General features: G+C 36.2%; 1 protein-coding gene across 2 annotated transcripts in view; it reads left to right on the top strand.

Annotated features, from left to right (window-relative positions):
* CRIM1 (cysteine rich transmembrane BMP regulator 1) overlaps positions 1-24,768 on the top strand; it is a 168,758-nt gene that overhangs the window by 61,337 nt on the left and 82,653 nt on the right. Inside the window, exons 1-2 of one of the 2 annotated variants that reach the window (XM_053938947.1) lie at positions 8,357-8,739; positions 19,703-19,945. In XM_053938947.1, the coding sequence (XP_053794922.1) occupies positions 8,727-8,739; positions 19,703-19,945 (256 nt within the window). In that variant the 5' untranslated portion in view covers positions 8,357-8,726. Of the gene's footprint in view, positions 1-8,356; positions 8,740-19,702; positions 19,946-24,768 lie in introns of those variants that run through there. The other variant, XM_053938945.1, reaches the window with a different exon arrangement.

Below are 24,768 nucleotides of genomic sequence, written 5' to 3'. Positions count from 1 at the left end.
GCTAGCATGATATCAATGAAGTCAACAGAACCAGCAGCAACTAAAGTTACCTGAATTTTGGTGGGTTAGGCTGTTAGGACACTGTTGTGGTTATTTTTGGTACAACTGTGCTGTGTGTAACAACATACAAGTACACTGGGTGTTTAGTTCTCTGTATGTTAGTGACTATATCAGGACACTGTTTGTGAAACATGCACCTGCATATTTCAAATTTAGCATTACTAGCCTTTCAGTTATATTATTGTCTCCAAAATATATTTCAACAATTACTGCGTTCTGGTACATTTTAATGTTCATGATTTAAAAAAAAACTCTGAAGAACTCTGTACCTCAGATATAACTTTGACATTGATGATTTTTTACTTGGAGATAACCAGTAGGGAATCTGTATTCATTATATGCTTTCTTTTACCAGCTGTCTTTTTAGTTTTTGATATGACATTATCTATCAAAATAGACACGGTTTATAGTTGGCCAGGATTTAAACCATTCAAAAAATGTTTGCAAAAGTTCAGTAGAGATTTAAGAAAAAACTTTTCCATCAGTGGCTTTTGGACATGAGAAGGCAAGGGAAGATTTCATGCAGTCTTGTAACTCTGTGTTGTCAGGTGTAAGGATTGAAAGCAAGGACAGACTTTTGGGCTCTTTCTTCTCCGCTCAAACTTTGACAGTGCATTGGAAGGAGGTTTTTTGAATTAAATGGAATAGGGATGGAATCTGAGGAAGGGGAGGGGGGAATATGGAAGAGGGAGAGGGCTAGGCAATTAAACTTGAGCTGAATGAATGATGAGGGAGACAGGATGGAATTTAGAAAGGAAGAACTAGAACAGTTGCGGGAGTGATAAGGGCTGATATTTGAAGAGGAGGTAGGGAAGGAAGGTATGCAAAGGTTTGTGGTTTTGTACTTTCACTCTCTGCAATTCAAGCTTGGAATAATTGACAGATTTAATGTATTTACCATTTACTTACAAAGTTAGTTATGTCTTGAGTCACTGTAATGGTGGTCCAGATAGAAATTAATGACTTGCCCTGCCTTACAAAGTATTATCACTAGAAAATATTTGCAAACATTGTAAAACCGTGGTGAATTTAATAAATCTCTTTCTTATTCATGAATTCATACAACTCCAAATGATGCATATTTGTATTCTAGTCTAAAAATAAATACAACTTCCTAAAAGAAGTGTTGTCTCACAAATCCTTGAATTCGTGTGGTACATGTGGAGTTACATTCAAAAGGATCTGTAAATACATCTTGTATTTTATATGTTTTTTATAGTCTTCCAGTTGCTGTCATGGAGTAAAATGTTTCTGCATTCAATTATTTACTAGGCAACAGTAGTGGGGCTTGGAAATGCATAAACTAATGTGGATAGAGTTAGTCTGGAAACTGAGTTGTTAGGGAAAACATTCTGCTGAAAGAAAATATGATATTTAACTAAATTCTAATTCTCTTTGAATATCTCAGAATAATCAGACAGGGTTAATCTCTTAAAGAGCTGTACTTAAAGGTGGGTAAAGCTGTGTGAATTCTTGTGTGCAAGATAGGGTACTATCTTGCAAGTTGACTTCTGATGTTACCTTGTGCTAGTTTAGAACGGGAAAGACCTGCTTTTCTCCATAGAGTTTGTATGGGACTGTGTTTTGGATTTCTGATGAAATAGTTTTGATAACATCCTGGTGTTTTAGGAATTGCTAAACAGCAATTTGGAGTTGGGGCCTTTTCTGTTTCTCATGCTGCCCCAGCAGCCAGTTGTCTGGGGGTGCACAACAGGGACAGCTGACCCTAACTGCCCAAAGAAATAATCCACACCATACCACATCATGCTCAGCAACAAAGCATGGGGAGAAGGGGAGAGGCTTGCCAGCACTGCCTCTTCTCTGGGACTGGCTGGAGTTCAATAGGTTGGCTGTTGATGAGCAGTTGTGGGATTTTTCCATCATTTGTGGTGGTTTGGTTTTGTTTTTCTTTGAGGAGTTTTGTTTTTCTTTTTATACTACTCCTTTTTCCTTATTAAGCTGTCTTTATCTCAACCCATGAGTTTTTGCATTTTTGCCTTTCCAATTCTCTCCCCATCCCAGTGGTGGGTGGGCAGTGAGCCAGCAGCTGTGTGGTACTTGAACTGTCTACTGGGATTAAACCATGACATAAACCTTCACAAATGAACTGAAGTTATCAAAATGAAGTCTTGAAAAGTTTGGCTGATTGTTTGCTGAATGTTTTGAGTTAATATGAAGTAGTAATCTAATCGCTCACATGCTTTCAAGATCTGCCAGTGGCATGTTGTATAGATTCTTCTATACTTTATGCTTTAAGGGTTTGCTTGCTTATTTGGAGACTTCACCATATTTACATTAGGTTTGACATTTTGCTTCTCTATTTCACTTTGACTTCTTATTCTGGAATCTAAAGTATTACAGAAATTATTTGTTTGATACTACTGCTCATGAAGTTGAATCACTGTAGTGAAGTTGAGACTGCAGTGAGCCTGCTACAGTTGAAATTTTTCTGCTCCACACGTACATATTGAAAGATGATGTTTGGGTGTTGTTTAATATGCATATTATTTGGTTTTTAATATACAAGATTCTAGTGTCTTGTCACTATGTCCTCAGTGTATTTTCTTTTAAAGTCCAAGCAGTAATTATTTTCTGTTTAAAAATAAAACTAAAAAAAAAAGATTTTAACTTTAAATGAGAGAAAAAAGGATTCAGTATTCTTGTTCCTCAGTGGTGCATTCACCATTTAGTCTTGTTCAATCTATGTATAAAAATACAAATATATTAATTAATACACTAGTTATGTTGTATTAAATAGTCTAATAATGTTTAAATATATATAAAGCAAATCAGTACTTAAAATCTCTGAAAGATACAGAGGTATTAAAAAATTACCAAAATAATTTGCATTTTGCACCACTATTGTAAAATAGATCATTATTTTTACCTAACTGTAACATGATAGTGTTATTGAAGCACAGAAGTTATGTAGCTATAGCATCTGAGCCTTGTTAGCATAACAAATGTCACCCACTTACTGTTGGCCACTGTACAACTTTATTTTCAGATGATTACTCCAGTGCTATGTTTTGTAATAATAGCTGCATCCACAATTGGAGTATCTACATGACTGGTGTTACAGGGCAAACACAGAGCTGTGGCTATGGGCATGAATGCAAGTGTATTTGTTTTATTCCAGTGTTTGTCACAACCAAGTCTTTTTTGGAAGCAAAGGCTTTGTAGTGGAAATGAAATTATTTCTTTTTGAAAATCTTGCACTCTTAATGTTGAGTTCTTAGAAGAAGAGAAAATGGTACTGCAGGCTAGTCATTTGTGTCGCTAAACAGAGTGTAGGTGTAAATAATATGTATCTGTCTAGTTATTTTGTGTGGTCATTTTGATTTACCACGTGTGGTAAACCTCAAATGTAATCAAAAGTTTGTGATAGCTGAACTGTGGTTATTAGTGAAGGTGGGTGTGTTTAGATGGAAGAATGTAGCCTGTTGTATGGAAGTTTGGTATGTTGGGACTGGCCTCCTACTTGAGCTGTGTAAACATGGCTGTGGTCTTTTCAGACCCATCTGGACAGGAGTGGGCATCTGAAGAGCGACTGCAGTGAGTGAAGATGCAGGACACGGTAACTCCTAGACTGTGCCATCCTTCAAGGTGTCAGATTTTTTGCTTGGAAACAAATGAGCTTCTAGGATAGCTTATGTTTATATTAAATACTTAGGGACAAATTAGTCTTGGAGTTGAGGGGAAGAGTACCATTGTTTCTCCTCAGCTGTTATTCAGTCCAGCACACACCCTGCACACCATCCTCAAGTACTAGAAATAGCAATGCTGAGATGAGAGGGAAGGTTGTCATAGCTCACTCTAATGCTTCTGGCACTATCCCCTTATGTCAAATCAAGTCAGTAAATTATTGAAGAATATATGTTAACTCTAGGAGGAAGCTTATTGGCACATTAGTGTCTATATGACTCTCTCAACTAATGAATTAAGCTAAGTTCAGGATTAATCTTTAGATCAAGGGCAGAAAAGAGTATCTAATCTGACTCTGTGGAGGTTATATTGCATACCAAAACTGTGAAGGGTGGATGACAAAATACTAGGCAGGATTGTTTCCTTCATAGCCCAAACAAGCTGAAGTTCCTAATAAAAATAATAAATACTTCTCTACAAACATAGCAGCAAATGTAGTGAAGTACTCTGAAGATTTCCTCTTCTTTATTCAGGATTTGTCTACTAGAAGTAAGGTTGAATTTAGGTCACAGTTGCAGAGATGAGGAGTGCATAAACTCCCCAATGCAGTAGCAATTTGTGGACAACATTAATTTCTATTTTTTGAAGTGCATAAGCCTCTGCTACTCCTGAGTGTTTGAACAGCTTCAGGAGACATAACTGAGATGGAGGATAAAAACCAAATGCAAGGTTAAAAATACATGTCTTTGAACTTTCATTTATCACATTTGTTAGCCATAAACTTCTAGCTCCAAAGTAAAATAATTAAAGATTTTGAAGTTTTTGTTTGGCTGTTGACAATGATGGGATGGAAAACCGACCCTAAAACGCTTTACTTATGCTAAATAGTATACTATTTTACTATAGTAAAATGCTCCACTGGGACAGTATATTGCTAGTTTGTAGAGGTTGTTTTGCCCTCGTGAGAAGCTGATCGGGACAGAAGCGTGCCTGTGGCGGGCAGGAGCGGCGGTGTGTGGTGCCAGGGGCTGGCGGTGCGGGGCGGATGGCGAGCCGGCAGTGTGCCCTGGCGGGGTGGATGGCGAGCCGGCAGTGTGCCCTGGCGGTGCGGGGTGGATGGCGAGCCGGCAGTGTGCCCTGGCGGCGGCTGCGGCCAACTGCAGCCCGGGCTGCGGGAGCTGCGCTTGCAGCCCGCGCTGCTGCACAACCTCGGCATCCCTTCTGCCACAGCTCTGTCTCGGAAGGAGCAGGGAAACACCGTCTACAGCCAGGAGACCTTTTGTTCTGTCGAAAGAAAAGGAAGAGGAAGAAGGGAAAGGAAGAGTTGATGCTGTCTTCAGCGGTCTCGTATTTGGCCGCAGAGAAGATGTAGGTATGTGCTGCACCAAGTTGCACAGTGGAAGAATGTGAAGCATCAGACATCAGCTGCAACAAAAACATGCCAAATACATGGTTGGATGTGGGAGGGATAAACTTCCCCGAGAGGAAGTGGAATTGCGATCCTCAGGGTTGTCTGAACTCACCTGGATCTGAGCAGTTGACCTTACGATGTCCAGCTGGACTAAAATTACTCTGCAGTTGGCAGACTTGAAAATCCTCACCAAAAGTGGTAGAACGTCTCAGACTTGCCTTGAAAGTTCTGAAAGTACTTGCCATGGGGAAAATGCTCAGAAATTTGACTTGGTGGCACCATTCTTGAGAGGAGTTCTGGACTACTTATTACCTGAAAGGGTTTGTTTTTCTCTTTCTGTATATGATGTCAGTTGGAACTGATAATTTCTGTGAGACATAAATATATCACAAGGTGGTACCTATGAAGCATTAATATATTACATAACCTGGTATGATTGGTTTAGCTGCTGTCTAAATCTCCTAGGATGCATTTGAGATAGCTTGCAAATTTACTCCATAGAGCTCTCCCTGCTGGGACAGTGGTTGGCTCATCTTCTGCCTTTTCTTAGAAAACACCTCCCTTCTCAAAAGATATGTTTAGGAGAGATTAACCAAAATGTCTTTTCTTCCATTCTTGTTTTGTTCTGATTAGAATAGCATGATTCTAGCAAACTCTCTAACTGCATATAGGTCTATAGCCTAGGGTGTAATGGTTAATTTAATGAAGAGAAATGGATACATAATGCTTTGGTTTAGACTGAATTTTGACTACCGAGAACTGAGTGGAGTTTCTTTGCAAAACATCAATTCACAACTACTTGCCAGTGAGTGAATAGTGAATATGCATCTGTGTGACCTTTTCAACTGAATCTATTCAAGGATTACTACTTCAATGTAATTTTTCTATGGAAGAAAAACTTGTCCATTTTTTTCTTCAATACTCAGAATTTTTAGCAGCTGTAAAGCATTTTCAGATACACACTAAAAAGTTGGGATTTTGTTTGGTTTGAGTGCAGTAGGTTTTTTTGTAGCACCTAAGAATCTTGACTGAAAAAAGGTGTTTGTGTGTCACACAAAGCATAATATCACATATAGAACAAGTTCCCTTGTGCTTTGAAGAAATTGCTAAAAAGGATGGTAAAACTGGGGAGTGAAACAATCAAAATAGCTTGTCTGAATTTACTGAAACTATGAGTGGAAACTCAATCCAGTTAAATATGGTCCTGAAATTTGGTCCTAACTTTTCAGGACTTTGTTTCCATTGGAGTATCCTTTCTATACATGTTATGTGTCTCTTGGATTCAATACTTCGTTGTTATATAAGCATTTCTGTTCCTTTGGTTGTGTTTTTGTTGATTTTCTTCTCCTTTTGTGATGCATTTTTTAAAAATTTGGTTTTGGCTGATTTTTTTTTTTTTGTTTGTTTTTTTGTTAGGGTGTAGGGAATGGCTTTGTGGGGTTTTGTTGTCTGGGGTTTGTTTGTTTTTAAGTTTGCGCTCTTAGTTACCACATTGTAATGCACAGAACAAGAGAAGAGTATGAATCCATACGAGTACTTTTAAGTCCTTTCGAAGTCAGGCAGCTAAGGCAATTTATGCTAACTGAATATTTGTTCTTAAGTCTTGCCACATAAATAATTCATTTTGTAAGACAGTCTTTCTGCATTTCTTGAATGGTGCACTTACAGGTTATTTAAGCTTGTACTGTCTACTCTTATCTGATCTAACTGTTGCTTCTTTTTGTGGCATAATAGAAGTTGTAGCTGAACTTGACATTTACTGAGCTAAATTTTTATTTTTTAACTGTTTTCCTGAAGTAGTCGTGCCTAAATATATTTTAAATTATCTTAAAATCCACAGCACAATTCAAGAAATCATGTGAAATGGGAGAAGACCAGTTTATTAAAGGTGATAATTAAAATCCTGCTTTGTAGAACATTAGTAGGTTAAGTGCAAGAGATTTATTCAATTTAGCTTTGTTTAGTTTTAAGCCTTCACAGGTCATACTGCATGGGGAGGGTGTGCAAGTAGTAAGAAATTTGAAATAAAATTTTTAACTCTCTCCTATTGTATTTCAGTTCTTTCTTTTTATGCTGGTGAGATTCTGAAGGCATGTTTCACAAGGCATGCAGGTGACAGAATTGACATTGTTGCATTGATGTATCAGTAATGCTTAATCTCGTCTTTCCTGCTTGGTTACATCACAGAGACTTCGGATAAATGTTAGTAAGTCTTGATCCAGATTTCCATGAAAGCAAGTACTTACTCTGTGTTGAGAAAGTGCATTCATTGCATAGTTTGGATGACAGATTAGAGCAGAACAGAATTGCTTGATTGGCAGCAGTAATATTCATGTTTTGAGTATTTGAGCATACTCCAGCATGTTTTGCACCTTCTTCTTTTTGCTTAAAAAAAGTTAATTTTGAGTTGTGCTAACAAAAAGTCTCCTTTAAAACTCACCTCATTAATATTGCCTTTGTTAGCAATTAACACCTACAACTGCTTTAACTAAAGACCTGATTTTTTTCATTTTTTCTCATTTATTTCTGTTGCTGCTGCTCTACTTGTGAGGACTTGTGCTGCTTCACTGAGGTATACTGTGGAGGACATATGTTAAGTGACATGTGAGATACCTCATAATGTAATACTAGATTTTATTCTCTCTGCTGTCTTTTCCTAGCCAAGTAGGGGAAAAGAGTGAAATCTCTGCTTTGAGATATGTAAGCATCAGTGGTTGTGCTATTTAATAAGGTTTTTTGGTGGCTTTTGCTTTCTGCTGTTATCTTGTTGAATGTCAACAGGATTTCCTGGTTAGCACTGCTCAGGCTTTGCTCACTTCTGCAATGCTTGGCCTATATGAAAGAATAAATTCTCAGCCTTCGGATTTCTTTAATAGATTGTGTGAGTTTATAGGATCAGTGCAGTATCATGGTTGTAAGGATCATTGCATCTTTTGAGAAAAAAAATTCTCAGTGTTTGCTAGTAATCTCAACTCCTTTCTTCTAGTTTCATTAGTCTGTTTCAAGCACACAGAACTTTCCTTTTGTTCACAATAGCTCTCAACTAAAGTTCTGGTCTTGCTGCTCACATTGCCTACCAGGGCGTGTTTGTGAGGTAGAATCCACTGTCATTGTAGCATGAGAATGTACAGAGCCAGTTTCTTCCTTGGGACACTCCGTAGATATTGTTTAAAATTCCATTTGCTGTCTTCCCACTCCTAGGGTTTTTCCAGGCTTGACAAGGAGTCTGTCCTCACCAAATACAACATTGGTGTCTCTTGACTGTTTTAAGGATGCTTATAACTTTTGTGGATAATGTGCCATCTTCATACTTGACCAATTTATTTATAAGCCAATTTATTAATGCCTTGTCTCTGATCACGGAGCCACATACTCTGTAATGTGTGCTGCAAACATTTATACATAGAATTAATGTACACTGATGTCTCCTGTGCTGTAGATCAAACTGAGTTTGATCTAAAAATTGAATGGCTTTGGAGGAGACTGAATCCCAAACTTGTGCAAGGGGTGCCATCATAGGAATCTTGCTGGAAATAATACTAATTTGCTTCACTTGGGAAGTGCAACTGTATCTGCAGTTTCCTGGCAGTAGCTTCTTCCATGTTGCATAATGTTCCACAATGGTATGTAACCTGCATTTTAGTGCTTGTAAATTTAATCTGCATTCAAGTTTTTAGCCAAACTGCTCCAAGAGATTATACTAATCTAAAGCTTCTACATCTGAATTTCCTAGTTTGTTCTTTTATCAATTGTGTCGTGGAAGTTGCTGTGCAAAATGCCACAAATATGCTTCAAATATGCTTTTCCTTAGTCGTTAAGAGAAAGTAATATTTTGTATTAAGGTAGATATTTTCACAAAACAAGTGTGTTGCTGTGTGTTGTATTGATGGAGATGTACAACAGGAAAGACAGGTTGGAAAAGACGTGAAATAAGTAGCATTTGAGGTTTGCTTTAAAGAGGACATAAAAAATAAGTGGATAACTTAAGAGGAAAGGTCAATGAAGAAGAAAGAGTAAGAAAAGTGGAGGCCAAACAATCGAAAAAAATGTCTGAGCCAGAATGATTTGTGATACTTTTTGGTAGTTATGATTTAAAAAAAAAAAAAAAATTAAACAATACACTTGGAGAAAAAGCAGATTACCATGCTTGCAAACCTCAAGATCATTCGCCTTTAAGCTGCTTTCTTTTGGAAACAAACTTTCCAGGTGGTTAATACATGCTTCAAATGAGATCAGAAACTGAATCTAATTAAAGAACATTGCAGCCAACAGCATTCTGAAACTGAGAGATTATTTTTGTATATTTGGCACAGGACTGTTGGTCTTCTTCCGGACTTGCTGTCTTTTGTTTTTTGTACAAGGTGTTGGCTTTGATCCAGTTTGAAACAGCAGGGTCCAAGTTTAATGGCTACTGAAGTCAGCAAAATACTTGTACTAGTGTAGTACAGAACAGAAGCTCAGTACTGTGTGAACTCTGACTTTCCACTTTTTTGTAGTTTTGACATTTAATTCTCTCTGTGGGGTGTTGATGCTTTAAGGTAGAATAAGGGATGCTGCAAGAGGGTGGTGATATGTAGTAGCATTTAATGGTGGACTTGAAGCTGTATTTAATTGGTATAGTCAAATATTTCAGTTATGTACCTGCATAGCCCTATGCAGGCACCTGTTTAGTGACAATCTGAGGAATAAACACTGTGGATATTGCATGATTCTCTGTCTTAAAAGTAATCTGGCTTCTTACATTTTGTGCAGCAGTACTGCAGAGCAGAACAAACTTCTCATACTGCGATTCCTTGTGGTCTTACTATGTGTGAGAGCTGGTTATGAATCCATGTGCACACGTGCCACCCCCCACCATCCCTGAGACACGTAGGTATTTCTGGTTAGGATACTGCATAGTTTGAAAGCAGGACAAGTGAGACGATTCTCAAATTTCCAGGTGTCTATTTATTTTTCCAAGCAGTTCTCAAAAAACTTTGGTCAAGCTGTCTTCTCAAGCTTAAGCTGTCTGGATCTTAGAATAAAATTAAAATTTCTTGTGCTTCTTTTGTCTTGTTGCTTTTTTTCCCAACAGATATTTTGGTTTTACTTTTGTATTTTTGTGAATGATAGTTTTAAAAATACAGAAACACATTCAAACTAGCACTGAAAACAGGTATTGCAAGCAGGAGCTTGCAATTCAGTGGAATTCCTTGTGTGATTTTTAGATGCTTTATTTAATTTTATTTTACCTAGTGCAAATGTTCTCTGGAGTCAAGAAAGCACAGCTTCTACTATAATTATTTATTCCATATTTTTACATGGAATATGAGAAGTTGCCTTCAGTGTGAGAAACCAAGAACAGAATGATTTAGCTTCTTTTACATTGGAGTCTTCTGATAAGCTGCTTATTTCTGCATTTTGCATTTTAAGTGTCAAATATGGCAGTTTATTAGAAGACTTTGCCTTTAGAGAAAAGATAATGTTTTATGTGGAATATACACCATTTCTGTGTTCAGTGAAATGCTCCTCACTAGAGTTTTGTTGAATGTCATTTCTCAGAAAAAAATAGATCTGGTGAGAACCAATATCTACTTTTTCTGGAGGACTGAGCTGTTTCAATTCCTTCAGGCTGACAATTTCTCTTCTATTTGGAAATGTTGTAAAAGGTTTGTGGAATCTCTTCACTGCAAGGCACTAAGAATTTCTACATCAGAATTCTCTCTGTCAGTATAGATTTCCTCTAAAATTATAATGCCCCTTTTTGCTTTGCTGTCATATTATTATAGGTAGAGTTATTTTCTGTTGTCCTAAGTAATGCATGGAAATGTTAATCAATAATGATCCAGGTTTGGTAACTGATGAGTAACAAAGGAACAGTTAGTTGGCATTAAAACTCATTCTGGGGACACAAACTTAACAGAAATGTTAATGTTAAAAAAGAAATAAAGGACAAAAGCAAAAATTTTGGAAGATCTCTGGTTGTATGGAAAATCTTGTATAATCAAGATGTGTTTAAATTCTAAATTAGAGAGGTTATTTTGAAGGGCCTAGGAAGAAGCTAACCCAGAGAAGTCAAGAGAGATGGACCATAGCTGTTGGAGTGTGAAAATGTCTTGAAACACTGCGGCATTGGCCTTCTCCATTGAAAGCGGTCACTTTGTTTGCCTAAAAGAAGGAAAACTATGCTTCTTTTTGTAGTTTCTGACTACTGTGGTATTTTAGGTTACTAAAGAGAAGATCAAAATATTGAATAGGGTTGATTTTCCTAATATTTTGAATATTCTTGTGAAAGAATTTTAGAAACACATGGTTAAGCCTCTAATAACGATACAGAGGTTAAGCTGGTAGGAGACAGAGGTTCTTTGAACATAATAACTGGGAAAACTAGTTTGCATACTGGAGTTTACTTGCCAGAAGTGTCTTAAAGCATTTAGGTCCTTCTTTTACTGTGCGTGGGCTTAGGTTTGTGGGTTTTGGGGGGGCTTCTTAACATTAGTAATTATCACAGAGAACTAAAAGAAATCACATGCCTTAGATTTATTTGTATTAACAAAGCAAAACACTAAGGGCAGACAGGGGTTGATTCAATTTTGCTAACAACAAAAATTGCATTTCTTTGAATATCAAATCTGTCATTTCTAAGTTAATGTTTACAAGTCTGTTGCTTTTGTTAATCAGCTCTAGAAAACTGATTGCCCTTTTTGCTGTTCAGTTTCAGTTGCTAGCTTCATACATATGTGAATTCTTATTATTTGTAAACTCATGTATGTATTTTCATTATAATTTGCATTTATTGCAAATGCAAGTGCTTTCTAAGTCCTTGTTCTGCTTATGTTTTTAGACTTTGAGTAAGAAGCAAAGATTAATTTGATACTGTAGTCTGGGTGTGATTATGTGGTAGAGTAAGTTGTTTGGTGCTCCTTACATCCTGAGCTGCCTCCAGAGGTTTGTCCATTGGGAGGTATACAGCGTGTCCTCAAATTCAAATCCCTTTCTCCTTGTCACATCAAACTGTGTGTTACAGTGCTTGTCCTTCAGTGAATATTTGTGATTATTTCTCCAGATGTCAGCTAGGCTCATATTGTTTTCTTAACCTGTGTTAAGCAGAATTGTTCCAAATAGTTGTGCTTTATCATTACTTTGGTACTCATTCAACATTACCTTTGGTTTTGCAGCTGAATATACTGTTGCAATAAGTAATACTTTCTGCTTTAATTATATCTGCTACTGGTGTATATTTTTGTAAGTCATCAAAGTATATGCAGTTTATACTGATTATAAATCTAGTATTTCTATTTTTGGCTTATTCCCAGAATGATTTGGCATTCTTCAAAGTCCTAACTCCCTAGGTGAGACTATCTCCTTACTGTTTACATACTCTTCCTTTGAAAATTCCAGTTGATTTGCCAATATAAAGACTGAGCACTAGTAGGAGTAGTACTATTCATCCAGCATAATAGGCTTTCTTATATAAAGAAATTACAATGTACAATGTTATTCCAGCCATGACAATATTGAATACATTTTTAAATGTTATTTTTCAATAGAGGCAACACAGCTGTAAATCTGACTACAGCTATCTGCTCATTTCTCCAACTAACTTTTGAAGGATTTTCACTGCTGAAGTTTAAAGGTGCTTTATTTCTATTGAAAGCAGTGCAGTTAGCAGTAGAAATGGATCCTGTCGCAGGGATGGCACAGCTTCCCGTGTTCTGTGCAGTGGACTGGGCTCAGTCCTTCATGTACAGTTCTGTCAGCTAACGCTATCCATTATTGATTTGGATTAACTTGTTGGTGTCAAGCTAATACATATTTATTAAAAGCAAGTTTTGAATGAAATGGAGGAAAAGTAACATTTCTTTTGAGTGTTCACGACCTGATTTTTTCTAAGTATAACAGAGGAATGCTGTGGGCTGGGAGGTCTGAACCCAAATGCAACTACTGCTACAAACACCATTGGTTTTATAGAACTTGCATTTCCATTTAGATGCAGGTGTTTGACAGATCCTCATTGAGTCTGCTATCTCTTTCTTTGGAAGACATCAGTTTGGGGTCAGGATTGTTTGTGATTCTGGTGTGGTGTTTTTTGGGGTCTGTTTGTTTGTTTGTTTTGAATTACCACTTTACTTTTAATATTTCCAGTACAGAGAAAAAAACTAGTTCAGGAAATGGAATTACAAAATTGTAATGGCTTTGCTATCTACTCAAAGGGGATTATTGTCTTCTTGACTGTAGCTGTCTCACGTGATATAACCCATTTTTCTGGCTATTCTGGTCCTCAAAATGGAAAATCTTTGGCAAATCTGTAGTGAATACTGTGTTGCAATATGCGTATCAATGAATGGATGTTTCTTAAAACTGGTATCTGTGACTGTCTTTTTATGTGTGACTTCTTTTAACCCAGGTTAGTTCCAGGCTGCTGTATTACTGATTAGGCTACAATGTGGGTGAGACAGGTTGCCCCACTGTGTAGTACATAAAATGTGGAGCACCAGTATGCTGCGAAGTGTAGCAAGACTCATTTAGAAAATAGAATGGATTTTAAATAAAGTTCAGTTTTAGGTAAAAGGTCAGGCTCTCGTTCACTTTTTTTATTTGTAGCAGTTCATCCATATACAGTACTGTGCATATTGTATTAGTTAATCTCATTTTTTAATCTACTATAACTGCCCTTTTGATTCTTGAAAATCCTTTTCAGTATTTTGCATTCCAATATCGATCCCCGTCTGTCTGACTGCTTCAGCTGGGTAATCATTTTTCTTGTTTATCCCTAATCCTTTTAATATTTCCTTCCTGCCAGTGTATAACAGTATAGTATGCCTATTGTTTGGAATGTATCGCAATGATGACTGTAAGACTGCACGGTAAAAGTGACTATGTTTTAGCCTAGATTTCACAAAAATGGTTTACAGTGAAACAAAAATGCAAAGCTGAACACATGCCTTCAAAGTATGTGTGCCAACTGTAGTGCACTGCTTTGTTTAGTCATGCAAAGTGTTCATCTTTATAAACCATATCCTATTTAGAACTGCTCAGTAAAATGAAATATGAAGCTTACTATTTCAAAGTGCTTCTTAGTCTGTGTTTTTTGTATGGACCTAACAGAAAAAAATGTTATTCCCTCAATCTCTGTGTATATCTGTATGCATATGTATTAAAAGTTTGACCTTAAAGAATCAACTGTAGAACCGTTTAAATATCTCAGTGGAAACATTTGGACCTGAGAAAATACCAATTTCTCTTTAGCCATCTCCTTCAATAAAACATTCTGCCCTTGTTTCTATGGTGACTGAGTAACAGCATCATATGAAGTTCTGATAAAATGATAAAAATTCCTCCCTGAAATGGTTTCCTCAGAAGCATGGATCTGTTCCGTTTCACTTGAAGAATGAGAAGACCCTGCCATCCCTGTCAGGGATTTTCTTCTCTGTTTCTCCCACACCAGATTATATCCTAACATCCTTTCACTGTTCTAACCAATGTTTTAACTGTTCTGCTTTTCTCATTAAATCAACTTGGCATGTACTTTCTCTGCATGTCAAAGCAGAGCGTACAAACATAATGAAGGAAAATAATTTGATACAGAGGTGAAAGCAAAGTGTTTAATTTTTCTTAAGGAACTATTTTTATTTCCATGCTGCTTTGGTATTAACAAAGAGGGTGAGGGTTGGTTTGGCTTGGTTGGATCTACTTTAACAAAATAAATGGAAAATGCCTGAGATCCAGACTTCCTATATTCAGTGACTGTCTTAATAAAAACATATCTAACTAGTACCCAGTTTGAGTATTGCATAAACCTTTCAGGAAGGTAAAGAAGCTGCCTTCTCTCAAAGAAGGCATTGGTTGCAGCATAAGTGCTTCAGTAACTTTTTATTTTACCTCCACTTCCCCCTAATAACTTTTTACAGTCATGGGAAGTATAATTTTAAAAATATTGTAGTTTTTAATATGGAGAAACTTTGTTACAAAGTTCTGGGTTTATGGCTGATGCTTTATGATAGACACTTTCTAAAGTTAATGGAAAGAAAAAACCCAAATCCATATTTTGATTTCTTCTTATTATTATATCCTTTGAAGGTTGTTCTCCTCCTCCTCCTCATGTACTTTATAACAAGTATGCTGTGGTTGCAATGAAAAGTCTGTTTGAATGTTGTTATGCCTCAGCCTCTGAAATGCTCAACTTCCCTGTGCACTTTTGAGATGAAAGTGAGAAATTTTTTTGAGACATCCTAACTTTTTAAGTGAATGATCCCTGTTTTAATAATAAAGCACACCATGCATTGTATCTTATTTAACTATTATTTTTCAATTATTATTTTTATAACTTAGGTTATTCTTAATAATTGTAGGGTGTACTCTCTCATGTGCTCAATAACAGCAAGTTCTTCTTCCAGTCTCTTAACAAAGTAAAAGTAAGCCTGAACCTTCAGACCTACAGAAAGTAAAGTTTGTCTTGAAATTAAAAACTTCTGCCAGTAGTAATTTATATCTAGAAATAACCCTGTCACTGGTAAACTGAAGAACTTTATTTGAAATTATCTCCATAGCTGCCTTTTAGAGTAGGTATTAAGTTTGTTTCCAAGGCTAGAACTCTTATTTGGAATTCATCAAAATGTTTGTTTTCCTGTCTGGATTGTGTTCCGTTTATTAAGAATGTTATAGTTCTGGCTACATTTCTGAATTTCTTAAGAAAATTGTCTGTCTCAGAATAGATAGTTTGCAAAAGCTTGATTGATCCAGACTCTTCCTTTATCTCTGTAGAGATTCTTTGTTGGCTCAGGCTGATGAGATGTCAGGGATACCAGAACGCTTCCAGCTTCGGTGGTGTTTGATGAAAGGCTATAAAGAGAATGCGTCCCACAGGGAAACCTCAGCTGAAAACCAACCAATATTTTCTGTTCTTTGTATTGCTATTTGAAATGCTGCTTTTTTGAACATAAAGGCAGGACTTGCAGCCAACTATGTTTTTCTTAATTAATTGTAGGTTATCAGTTCAAACTTTTATCAGAATGCATCCCTGAAAAGTGATTGTTCTCCTTATTAATGATTGGGGTATTTTTTTAAAGTACATATTGAAATGAGATTGAGTTTTATGCTATAGGAATTTTACTGTCTCTACAGTCAGTTAGGGTTCTATGAAATTCTTCTTGCAAAGGAATTGCACTTGGGTGCACTTGCACTATGGGTGAGAGCAATGTGAGACATGTATCTTGTGTAATCTGTTTGTTAAGATGCCCTATTATTCAGGAATATGTATATATTTGGTTCATAGTAAGTCATATATATAGTCCCATGTATAGTTCTCCCTTTTCTAAAAAGCCTAATTCTTTAGGTTCACAACAGTGCTTTGAAAAATGAAGTTCTCCTGTTTCTGGACACACATAATATTTATTTGTTTGTATTCTATTTATTATCAAAATGGAGTTTAAGCCCTGATGCACTGTTTGACTGTGAAGATGTTGGTCAGGATGAACCTGATTTGTGTAATAGGCAGTAGCTTAAACCATCCAGGGGACAGGTTGGTGGTTTGTAGTGTACGTGTCTATGTGACAGAAAGGCAGTAGGCTCTTGTGAATCTACTTTGGTCTCCTGAGAAGCTGCTTTGAAACAGTCTGTCTGGTGTGTAAAAGGGACAAAGTAGCAGAAATAGCACTGGTGAGTGATTTCACAGGGGTTTTTTTGTGGAATACAGCTTGGCATTACCCTGCTATCTATCTTTTGAGACTGTTGGTGTATTTTTAATTATTATGTTCTTACACAGGTTTTTTTAATACTCCTTTGTAAGGAGTGGAAGTGTTTGTTAATAAGGGAAAAAAGAGCTATTAAACAGTTCTTGTTTGATGAAATCTTAAACAGCTGTATATATTGGAATTACATGAGGAATTCTGCTAAAGCAGTGACATTTATGGCTGTATTAATGTTTATAATTTATTTTGAGAACAGGTTAAATTTCGATGCCTTCCTTGATGAAGTAATGAAAAGGTAGAACTAGTTTAGTGTAATGAATCTCTGTGGATAGAGAAGATTTTGTCATTTGCTGAGATAACTAAAAAGAAAAACCTTGATACTTTTCTGAATGGCTGCTTAGAAATAATGTCTTTTATCCAAACTTGGTGTCAAAATGAGGAGCCCCCATCAGGTTGTACTGAAATGCAGTAAAACTGAACTCCCATCTTCTTCCATTGCAGTGAATTCTGGACTTGGAGAGCAATTACACTAGCATGATGATAGCTGATTAAAGCTTTAACTAACAAGTAGTAATGCTACACCTGGAGCTGCTGGATTTTCATGTTTTAGATAAAGATGATGTTCAAGGAAACACTTTATATACTGCTGACCATAGCAGTATATCCTTTTAGTCAGTAGCTGCTTTCCATAAAGAAAAACAAACTCCAAATCAAGAGACAAATTGTGACATAGTCTGCAACATTTTCTTAACCTGCTTTTGACGTGGGCTAGAGTTTGGGAAGCAGAAAGATAATTGTCCGTTGATTGATCCAGCCTGGGTGAATATATTTGACTTTCCTGTTGTTCAATTGCATTTGTGTATGGGGAGAGGAATGTTTCAACATGTAGTTTGAGCACAAAATTTACATGAGTATTAATAGGAAGTTATTAGTAGGGTTTTGTCTGTTTATTTTTTGGGACTCTGAAGTACAGAAGTAACAGTGACACTGGATTAAGAAGGAAACTTTTGGTTTATAAATACCTACTGGTGTTATATTACCTGGTATTACAACATAAACGTGTCTTTTGCGAAGTGGTGGTTATGTTTGAATCATTTTCTCTGAAAATGGTGCTGGCTTTATATAAGAGTCCTTTATATAACAGTCTGTGACCTTTAACTCCACTGAGCACAATACTCTAATGGAAAAGACTATCAAAAACAACTGCAAAATGCTGAGGGAATATTTCATACAAAAATACTTGTCATAGTTCTCTATTTTAAATTTCTCTCTTCTATTGCTTGTGACGCTTCTTACGTGTTGATAGTGACTTGTCCTTATTTTCATATCATTGCTAGGTGTCTTACAAACTCCAACAGTAGGCTTTGCAGTGGTCTTCAAAAATTATACATCTAGAGTCCTGAATAGTCTGAATTCGAACAGTTTGGTATGCATTTCTGACAAACCTTGCCTTCTGGAAAGTTAGCCAAATTGGTCAAAAATAGTTTTAAATTGTATTTGACCAATTGCATTGCTCAAATCTTATTTGTATTGAATTATCTAAGCAGTCCTTAAGGAAATTCTTATCTTCATATAGATACATGTATGTAAATGCAGTCAAGTGAAAAAGAGCAGGTCAATTTTTTAAAATACTTATAATCCAAAGTATTTTCATGAGAGAGATTGCATGAGGATGGGATTATCTATTAGTCATGAAAATTGGAAGATCACGGGATGCATAATGCTAGGGCACATAAAGTAATGAACAGTGGGAATTTAAGGGTCATCATGAGTACAAGTGGTCTATCAAGAGCCTATTATGAGTATGTACTTTAAGGGCTGCTACTGCAACAGTTCTATTGCTTCTCTGTGCATGTTGAACAAACATGCAGTGGAAAATGAAAATAATTGTAAAAGATAGAGTGTCAAGCCTTTTATTACATGCATAAACTGAAGGCTATCAATACAATACTAAAACTAGTATGTTATGTATTTTTTATACAGCTCTCTGCAGTGAGCCTCTGTAACCAGTAATGTTCTGTCTGAACAATGTGTTTAATAAAGCAGATAAGAAACTAAACATAAGGGTAGGTTTGAAAAAAAATATTGGTCTTAAAAATCTTATTTAAAGTTCTAGGCAAAATACATATCTAGTCAAGGCTGTTTTAATGATAGATGGAAATAGAAGGATTTTTAACTGTAAGAAAAGAGCTATAATGCTATCTAGTAGCACATTTAGGTTAATAATCTTTGATGGTTGTAAGAAAAAACATAAAGTACTTGTACATGAAGGAATCATGGAATATCCTGAGTTAGAAGGGATGCATAAGGGTCATCAACAAACCTCATCATCACCATAGTTAAACCTCTTATCTCTTGGTATTCAAGCTGCTGAAGTATGTATGAACATCACTTCTAATGTGAACATTGGGAGTGTGTACAGGAAAAATCCTCTTCTGCCAAAGTATTCAAATATGTTAGCTGTTGAACTTTTAACTTGCTTTTTTGAATATGTGAGAGCTCACTTCAGGTTAATAAATTAAGCAATTTAAATCAGTCCATAATGGAAGGTCTTAGGAAACTGAAGGAATAGATGTAAACATCAGGGCTGACATGATATGACAAGTTGTTTCTTTACATCCTGGCCAAATGTAAGTTCACAGCTCTACATGAGACTGTGGGTTCAGCCATCACGCACACAGCACAAATTAGAAATTTTGTAAAATATTTCATAAGACACCTAGCATTTTGCAAATAATTACCATATTTAAAGGGTATGTGGTAATTTTTTGCTAATCAGTTCAGCAGCAGCTGTTTCCTTTTTTATTGTTTTGGGGGGAGGGGAGGGAGAAGAGAGGGAGCTTTTATCTGAGTTTATCTTCACAACTTCAGTGTTTTACTGATGTGTATGGCATGATGATTTTTCTCTCCCTTTCAGAAGAGAAACCTGATTGCTCCAAGGCTCGCTGTGAGGTCCAGTTTTCTCCTCGATGTCCAGAAGATTCCATCTTGATTGAAGGCTATGCACCTCCTGGTGAATGCTGTCCACTCCCAAGCCGTTGTGTGTGTAATCCTGCAGGCTGCTTGAGGAAGGTTTGCCAACCTGGCTATTTGAATATATTGGTTTCTAAGGCATCCGGAAAGCCAGGGGAATGCTGTGATCTCTATGAATGCAAGCCAGGTAAAATTAGATACAATTTCTTTTCCCATTTTTCATTTTTTTCTGTTTGACAAGCAAAATAATCTATATAATTGCATCCAGTAAAGTCTATAGAGCCTCTAAATTCTTCTGATTCTTGAGAGTTAATTACTATATGTAGGCAATATCCATAAAAAAAAAAAACAGGATAAAAATATTATGGTAAATTTGACTTAGTTTTTCTTTAGACATTAATTTAAACCGAGTAGCAAGGGAAAAGTAACCTAATGAGAACATTGCATTTCTGTGAATGCTACTAGTGCAAGTGACATGCTTTATATATTGATTAGCTTATACATAGGTTTTTCATAGTAGGAATACATTGTGTGTGGACAGAGAATTAGGATTTCTGTTTAAGTTCTCTCTAGAATATCAAGTGTTGACCCTTAAAAACTGCAAAGCAAAAGGATTATGGAGGGGTATACTAAAAAACTGTACAATATTTTCAGTATTTACTCATCTTACATTTCATGAGAACACAAATCAGCATTTCTTGTGATCTATTATTCCAAGTGAAGTAGAAGATGAAGTTCACTCTTTGATCCAGCTTTGGTGAGATAAATAGTCAAAACAGAGGACTGAAAGCAAGCATATAAAATGGTATAATCCAAAACATTATATGCAAACAGTGTTATATTTCAAGTGTGCTTAAACAGTGCCTTTCCTATGCTTATTTAACATTTTCTTAAATCTTCCACAGAAGAAGGCTTTGTATCTTCTATTGCTCCTCTCTGTGTTTTTTCCCTAATATTCAATGCAAATCTGTGTGGAAATTTAAACAAACTTTTTTGTACCCTGTCCTGAATAGTCAGTGAACAAATCTTTACTATAATTTTTTGCCCTAGAACATTTTGTCAACCATGGGTTTCTTTCATCTAGAATTAGCTGTAATTTCCTGTGATATGTTTTTTTTTGACTCCTTATTGGTTATGTTTCTTTTCTATAAATTTTTTTCAATTAATCCACACTTTAACATGTGGTATCCAAAAGCAGACTAAGATTTTGGGAGAGTCTTCATCAGCACTAAATACTTTAGAATAATTGCCTTCTGTTTCTCATGCAAAACTTTAAATAAGATTTTAACGGTTTTGCAAGAGGTATTTCTAGTTGGTGAACTGCTGTGATGCCAGGATCTTTTTGTAGTATGACTGCTACTGAACCGTTATATTTGTACATTTTAATTCCTCCTATATACTTCAATTATGCCTTTACTGAATTTTGTCTTCCTGACTTTGGATTATTTATCATTTTCAAAAGAAATTTTAGCTCTGATCATGTCTTCCCAAATACTATTTGAATTCCCATCTTGTAGTCGGCAAATGTCTGTCCAGACTTGCCCATGGAAATTACTTCTTGAAAGCTGTTTTCAACTCGCTAGTTTTACAGAATCTTCAAATTGAATATGATTCTCTATCACATTAGTGAGTTTATGTAACTCTGTATTGTTTCCTGAAGAGGTTTGTATTTTTTACTGTAGGGAGTTGTAAGAGGTGAAGGTACATGGGACTGGAAAAATGAAGGTGTGTGTTAGGAGGGTAAGAAGAGCAGAGGCTTTGAAGAGACTGGGGAAGGAAAGAAACTAACAGGACTTAAGGGAAATGTAGAGCTTTGCAAATGGGGTTTAGAAATTGAGAGACCTGGTAATAAACCTTGCATCTTCGGAGACTGACGTGGTATCCTAAAGAATTATAGACAAGAAGAGTTAGAGAGGAAGTGAACTATATGAATTATTACTGAAATGCCATATTGCTAGAAAAGTATCGGTAATGGACAGAGAAAGGCCTGGGAGGTTGGTGTTCATGCAGAAACTCTTGTGGGGCTGATGTCATCAGTTTTACTGAATGTATCAGCAAATCTGTGGGGTTAACATGTTGAACAGAGAAAAATATGTTTCTATTATTTGCCACAGACCTAAAAACTTTAGTTCTGTGAGTAATGCATCCAGAGCACTCTTCCTGCACCTCTATGTCTGTTTAACCAGCCTGAATAGGGGTTTTGTACCAGCAAGGGCTTCCTGGTGGAAATAAAGCTGGGAGGACTGCTTCCTATGACAGCAGTGCTGCTTTATGCCAAGATAAAGCACTTGTGCAATTAGAGCATAGATTGTGTTTATTCCTGTTGCTTAAAAAAGATATCACTGCTCTCTAGTTAATTCTGGCATTTGAGTTGGGAGCCTTCTGCTGAGAACTGCATATGTTCAAGTGCTGTGATTGGCAATGGAGTTAGTGAAAGGAAAATAGAAAGTGTTTCCTCAACACTAAATCCTAGAATAAAATTAAAATAATTTATTTTGAGATCCGCTTCCTCTTCTGCCTCTTTTACTTTAGGAATACAATTGAAGACATTGGTGTTCAGTTAAAATGAATACTGAAGAAACTTCGTAGCTTAGTCATGTCTATTAACCTCCACATTCATTTGCTTTAAGTGTTCTTACCTGTTGCTTCATCAAGTGTCTCATTACAATTGTGTCACCTACTGAGAACAGGTGTGTCATGCTCATTGTTTTACTGTGGTTGCAAAGCTCAGAGATGAGATAACCCTGGTTAGGTTCCAGAAGGCACCTCTTTTATTCCTACAAGATGTATGTAACTGTCTATTCATGAGTAGGGAATTTAGTCAATGTGCATTGAATTTAGTTTTAAGCTGGGAATTAAATTTCTCAAAATGTATTTTAATTTTTTTTTCCTTAAAGACAGTTTGAATGAGCAATCTCAAATGGAACTGCATAATGTGCTAACAGCAAAAATAAAAATAAGCCAAAACAAGTTTTGTGGGAGTGCATGGGCTATGAACATGAACTATGAACAAGGACATTTTTAAAATCATGTTTGTTTATATAAACATGATTGAGTTAAAATCTAAATTAAAACGTGTTTTGCTGAAGTGTTGATAGGAACTCTAGCTGTCACTTCTGAATAAAGCAAGCTAAATAATTTACTTTGGCAGTTGTTTGTTGTACCTTTTTTGATAACTTTTGTTGTTGTGTATGGTGCAATGGAGAGTGTCATCTTTTAGTTTCTGACATCTTTGGGAAAGAATTGGGAAATGTCTGTCATGATAAACATAACCTGTGTTGACTACCCATTTGTCATTTTTTCAGAAGTCTTTTTGGCAGAGCTTTTATTCACTCATCTCCAGCATGGCTTGAAATTTATTCTTTTTTTCCTCTACGAAATACTGGTTTAAACACAATTGTAAAGAAAATGTGATTGTTTGCCTTCTTAGGGGAATTCTCTGCAATCAGGGCTTGATGGAAAGTCCAAGACCAGCAGCATAATTTAGTAGGTAGTGTGTAATGACGCACAGGGAAGTAGCTTGTGCTCCACCCTGATCCAGCTTCAGCATTGAAAATCAGATCTGGAGTTTATACAGCCTTGCACTAAGGACAAGGGTCAGCAAAATCAAGTTTTTATACAGAGCTTAGAGAAATAGAATTCTATAATCTTTTTCTTTTGTCCTCTGTTACTTACAGAATAGTACTTACATTGTTTTATTGGGTGATTTCTTAAAAGCTTATGTTGACAGAACTTGAGGTAGGAGTGGGAAAGGATTGGACAAAAAGAGTGAGGAAGAATTAGAGATACATTTCTAATGAAGCTGGAGAAATGGCTTTTAAGTTGGCAGTGAAGGTGAGGGAGGGGAAAAAATCAGCAAATGTGGAGATCCATGTTGGGAAATACCTGGGATAGGGCAGTTAAGAAAGTGGCTCAGGCAGTGATATAGCTGCCTTAAAGGTCCAGGAATGCTGTGCTTGTATGTAATATATTTTGAAGTGTCATGGAATGTAAAAAGGATAAAGCCTTGTCATAGAGGCATTATTTTCTACTTCTCCCATGGCAGACAATGTGACTACCATAATCATGTGTAGTTTTGTTGCACTGTTCATGAGTTGAAATGCATCTGAACTGAAAGCAGAGGATGTTATGTGATGCTTCCACGCTGTAAAAGCAGACTGTGTATCCTTGTACTGAACCCTCAGAAATTTGCAACTTTTGAAGCCTTAGCCTGTGCTGAGCCCCTATTTCATCAGAAATGCAAATACTGACTTGCTCTTTCACTATTAGATGGGTATTTATTTAGATCTTGCCCTAAACTGTACACTGTATTAGTTGAAGAACCAGCCATTTTATTAGCCTGAAATATGTCAGGGTGAAACTTAATACACTTAATATACTTTGCTAACTTACTCTACTAGAAAGTTTTATTCACCTGGTTTCATTAGCAGTTTCAAAACCTTTGGTTTTGTAGTCTACAAAGGAGGTAGCACATGACTGCAGATGTGTCAGGGTCTGCAACCATGGCAGGGTTTCTGCTACATTCTTGTAGAGAAGTGGTAACTCTCAGATGCTTCTATATGCAAATTCAGTGTATGTGAAAATTCTTGAAGACTTGTAAGCAAAGGTTGATTGGGTGAATCTTCACTGATAGGAAACTGGAACATATTTATGAGTTTTTGAAGACAGAGATTTGTCAAGCTGCATTGAAAGATTAAAGTTTCTGTGATAGACAAAAAAAGAGTTTAGAATAAGATATATAATACCAGCTGTTATTATATATTACAATTAACTGTTCATGAAATGTGCATGTATTAATTATTGGAGTCACAGTAGGATGTATAAAGAAAACTACATGGTCAGTGGGAAATGTTTGCAGTCTTATTTTTCAGGACAGTAGTGCATCTAATCTGGGAGATACCTTTTAAAGAAATGAAGAATCCAATTACAGAATGTTCTGTAACCTCAGAATATTTTCAGCTTATCTATAAGTTTCTGTCAATACTTTTTCCAGTTTGAGAAACCTGTTTA

The sequence above is a fragment of the Vidua chalybeata genome, chromosome 3 (genome assembly GCF_026979565.1).
Source record: "Vidua chalybeata isolate OUT-0048 chromosome 3, bVidCha1 merged haplotype, whole genome shotgun sequence".
NCBI classification, from domain to species: Eukaryota; Metazoa; Chordata; class Aves; order Passeriformes; family Viduidae; genus Vidua; species Vidua chalybeata.
This window is presented reverse-complemented; position numbering and strand designations above follow the sequence as displayed.